Below are 4,514 nucleotides of genomic sequence, written 5' to 3' on the forward strand. Positions count from 1 at the left end.
TGAAGATACAAGTAAAGACAAGCACACCCCTCCTACTATGCAGGATGCAATGGCCAGGGCTCTTGAATTCGAATCCTACGTTAAGTCCAGCACAGAGGTACCAAGGTTGGTACAATCATCAGGATTCAAGGCCAGAAAAGAGCAGCTTTCAGAGAAGTTTGAGGGACTTTACTGACACTGTAACAAGTCTGGACACAAGAGAGCTCAATGCCAGCAACTTCAACACAGGAAAGATGCCAAGGCAGGAAAGGCTGCTTCCCAGATAGAGTATTGGAAGTATGGAGAGCCAGTGTAAGAAGAATACTACCAGTTAGTCAGCCTCGGGGAAACAAGTAGTGGTTGTTGTTGAGGGACGCCCACCAACCCCCTTTGTGTAAGTCCCACAGCTAAGTGTAAAATGGCAATCACACATAGTGTCTACGTGAAAGGAGAGCTTGATGGCCAAAAGTGCAACTTTGTCATAGATTCTGCATCTCAGCAAACCCTTGTGAGCATCAAGATGCTAGATCACAAAGGAGTACCAGAAGCCATACGGAAGTAACCATTGACACTGCTGAGCCTTTGCCCAAAACTCGTGCTGGAAACAGGTACATTTGTGTGGTGATGGATTATTCCACCAAGTGGCCTGAGGCATATGCAATACCAAATCAGTAAGCTACAACTGTAGCTTCGGATATTATCGATTTCTTCTTCAGCTTTGGTATGCCATACTAATTGCATTCAAGGCCGTAACTTTGAATCAGCTGTGTTCCATGAATGCTACAAGTTGTTTGGCATACGAAAGACCAGGTCAAACCCACAGTCTGATTGTATGGTAGAAAAGTACAATTGGACACTTGGACAGAAATTGGCAAAGTTTTATAATTGCCGCAAAGATGACTGGGATGTCTTACCCCCTCCACTGTTGATGGCCTATAGAACAGCAGAGCATGAAGCCACTGGAAGATGTTTGGTCGGGAACTTTGGTTGCCAGTGGATCAGTTAACAGGACGCCCAACTTATGAAGACTTGCCTGAAAGGATGAATGATATTCATCATCAAGTGCATTCAAACTTAAAAACGTCTGCTGATTCCATGAAGATATGTTATAATAAAAAATCTACTGAAGTCAGCTTTGTACCAGGAGACAAGGTGTGGTTGTATAATCCCAGGAAGACCAAAGGGAAGTCTCCTAAGTTGTCTTCTCTATGGGAAGGCCCATATGACATAGTGGATCGTCTCTCAGACGTGACTTTCCGGATAAAGGGTGGTCGGCGAGGTAAGCCAAAGATGGTGCATGCCAACAGGCTTTGGCATTATCACGGTCCAGGACATTTCAGTTAGGATGAAGTGAACAATGGAAGTACTGTAAAACTAAGAGACTTTGTTGTATTTTAATTTTGTGTTTGTAAATTCCGTACAATCAATTAAGTTATTGTTAATTATCTATTGGTTTGATGTAAGTGGCTATTGTTTGGGACGAACAATATTAAGGAAGGGGCAGTGTTTTGACAACGGAAGTCACGTGACGCTGCTGTTGAGTTTCTCGAATGATCGGGGAAGTCCGAGTGTGTTCGAGATATTCTCTTCGTCAGTAGGTAAGCCTGGCAGAAAAAGCCATCGGGGATATAGATGAATGAAGATAGAGCAGTAGTTACTTTGAGTTCCGTGTAATTTATGATTCTGTTAGTTTCGAGCTAGTGAGCCGTAAAGTGTGTGTTATGCAGGGCGAAGTTATCGAGATTTTTAATCGCTGTGATTTATAACGTGTATAATAAAAGTTGTTAAGTTTAAAGTGACGAGAAATGTACTGATTGTGGAACTACTGTGTACTAAAACTTTGTATCGAGGAAGAATAAACTGGGTTGATCAAGAAAGGACTGGTATCGCCGAAGATCCTCGGGAAGAATTTCTACCGGAAACTAACAAACAAGCAGATACGTAACAGTATATTTTCGGAGCAATCTGTTTGTGCACTAGACCTGTTGAAGTCGCAGTGATATAACATTAGTTGAAATAAAGTATTTTATTATTATTATCTGGAGAATAAAGGTAGTTTCTTCTTCTTTTTATATCTTTATTGTCAAAATCTCTAAATCCTTCCACTATGCACTACAAATTCAGAAAGGTTTAAAAACTAATAACTGTCCTAGCTTCTCAAACATGTAAATCCTCAGTTTTCTTTGTTTGTTTTTAGTTTTAGTGCGAAAGTATACAATGTGCTATCTTCGCTCTGTTTACAATGGGGAACTGAACCTCGGATTTTAGTGATATAAGTGCGCAAAGTTCCTGCTGACTCACCGGGACACAGTGACTCAATAGAAATTTCACCTACTTGCTAATTTTCTCCTACGTAAACTATTATAATTCTCGTATCTTTATATAAATCCTCCATTGAAAATACAGAATCTAAATTTGTAGTGCTTAACTAACTCAATAATCAATCAACGATCTTTTTTAGTCAGCTTAATAGTAATACTCGTTTTATATCATTCGAAACTTCACCTCGTGTACTACTACATTAAGCTTTTATGGCATGCTCATCACGTGGCTAAAAGCTTTATCTGGTGAAAAACTATAAAAAAGTGTAAGTAAAATAACGTAGCCTACAACAATATGGTTGAGATTTAGAAGCTATTATAAATTAAGTTACAAACATTTTATTGACCAATTACAGGCAAGCAACATTGTAGTGCGTTTTTCTATTATGACGTGATACGTGTGTTTTACTTTTAGTAGGGCGTGTGGTTTATGGTGAGAGAATACGCGTGGAAAGTTTAAATTTAATACAAAAAAGAGGTTAAGTATAAGTATGGTTACTTTATATTTATTTTGTAATATAAATTATAATGTTAAAATGCATAACAGCGCACAGAACTTAGGATTGTAGTTGAAGAAAAACGGTAAATATCTGTTATTACAGTAGTAGGCTAAGAAGTTACACGACTGAGAGTTCGACGAATGCCAAAGAAGTCAGAAATGAATGGGCTGTCGTTCAGTGACATCTGTTGTCTCTTTTGTTGTCCACCTTTTCCATCTCGTATTGCTGCCAAATTGGCATTTCTTCCACCAGAACCAACATATTCATTTATCCCTGATGAAACTGGAACAAAATTCACTCTTAAACTCTCTGATAGAGCTGAGTGGCAGTATTCACAAAAAGAATTAGATAATTTTGAGGTGTTTTACACCAGAACGTCAAGAGGAAATCGCATAGCGTGTATGTATGTACGTTGTTCACCAAATGCAAGATACACAATACTTTTCAGTCATGGGAATGCTGTTGATTTAGGCCAAATGAGTAGCTTTTATTTAGGATTGGGATCTCGAATAAGTTGTAACATTTTTAGTTATGATTATTCAGGTTATGGAATTAGTACCAATAAGCCATATGAAAAGAATTTGTACAGTGACATTAATGCAGCCTGGCATGCACTGAGAACAAAGTATGGTGTTAGCCCAGAAAATATCATTGTTTATGGGCAGAGCATAGGTACTGTCCCAACTGTGGACTTAGCTTCAAGGTATGAAGTTGGTGGAGTGATTCTACACTCACCTTTAACCTCTGGAATGAGAGTGGCCTTCCCTAGTACCAAGAGAACTTGGTTTTTTGATGCATTTCCAAGGTAAAGTATATTAAAAATAATAATGTTTAGCTATAATGTGTTGGGTAAATACACTGTACTGTGTGTTTAAGGATTATTATATAGGAACACTATGTGATACTTTGCCTTGGTGTATGTTACTTGAGAAGTAAGATATTAGTGTTACACAAATCTAACCATTATATTCAAACATATGGGTCAGTGCGACTAGTAGTTTTACTAACATTGTAGTATGTATAGGTTATGATGTAATCAGTTGTTGGAAATTTATCATTTGACCATCTTTCTCATATAGTATGACTGAGAATATATTGTAGAAAAGCAATCCGTAAGGTATTTTAGAAATGTTAACTGTTTCTCTATATATTGGTAGTAAACCATAAAGTTAAACTTTCTATTTTAACAAAAAATTGTAGGTTACCTCCATGTTGACCTTAAACGCACTAGTTGAAACAATTAACTTTTATTCTGAAGGCAAACCTAAAGCTACCTTACATCTTCAGGAACAAAAGACTGATTTATATCATGCAATATTGGTTTTGGATATTTAGTTCTTAAACATTATGCTTAACAGTGTTGTCAATAGGCCACTTGTATTTAGTGTTGATTATTCATTCCCAGTGTTTTAGTAATGTAGGTATGAAGGGCTCACACTCAGTTTGTAGGGTGTGATAGATACAAGGAGTGGGTTTTATTTGAAAACTTGAAATTGTCATACACTTAATTTATTTGTAGAGTTTGCAGGTAAAAGGAGAAATTAGAAACTGTCATAACTAGGGAAAGTTTCTACTGTGGGAAATGACACAGGGATTTAAGGCCAAGTAGAAAAAATAATGTTTAGGGTCCAAAATTTTTTAAATTACCTTTTTGAAAGAAAGTTTGCACCCCATTTTTTCATGATTGTGGCTTGTTTTAAAAAGTCCATGTGAA

The 4,514-nt window shown here is 37.3% G+C and overlaps 1 protein-coding gene across 1 annotated transcript in view; it reads left to right on the forward strand.

The window, feature by feature from the left end:
- The first annotated feature begins 2,724 nt into the window (after positions 1-2,724).
- LOC106460456 (protein ABHD17B-like) overlaps positions 2,725-4,514 on the forward strand; it is a 15,990-nt gene continuing 14,200 nt past the window's right edge. The window contains exon 1 of the mRNA XM_013920151.2: positions 2,725-3,605. Within this exon, the coding sequence (XP_013775605.1) occupies positions 2,941-3,605 (665 nt within the window). The 5' untranslated portion in view covers positions 2,725-2,940. The remainder of the gene's footprint in view (positions 3,606-4,514) is intronic.

Source organism: Limulus polyphemus, unplaced genomic scaffold, assembly GCF_000517525.1.
Source record: "Limulus polyphemus unplaced genomic scaffold, Limulus_polyphemus-2.1.2 Scaffold773, whole genome shotgun sequence".
NCBI lineage: Eukaryota > Metazoa > Arthropoda > Merostomata > Xiphosura > Limulidae > Limulus > Limulus polyphemus.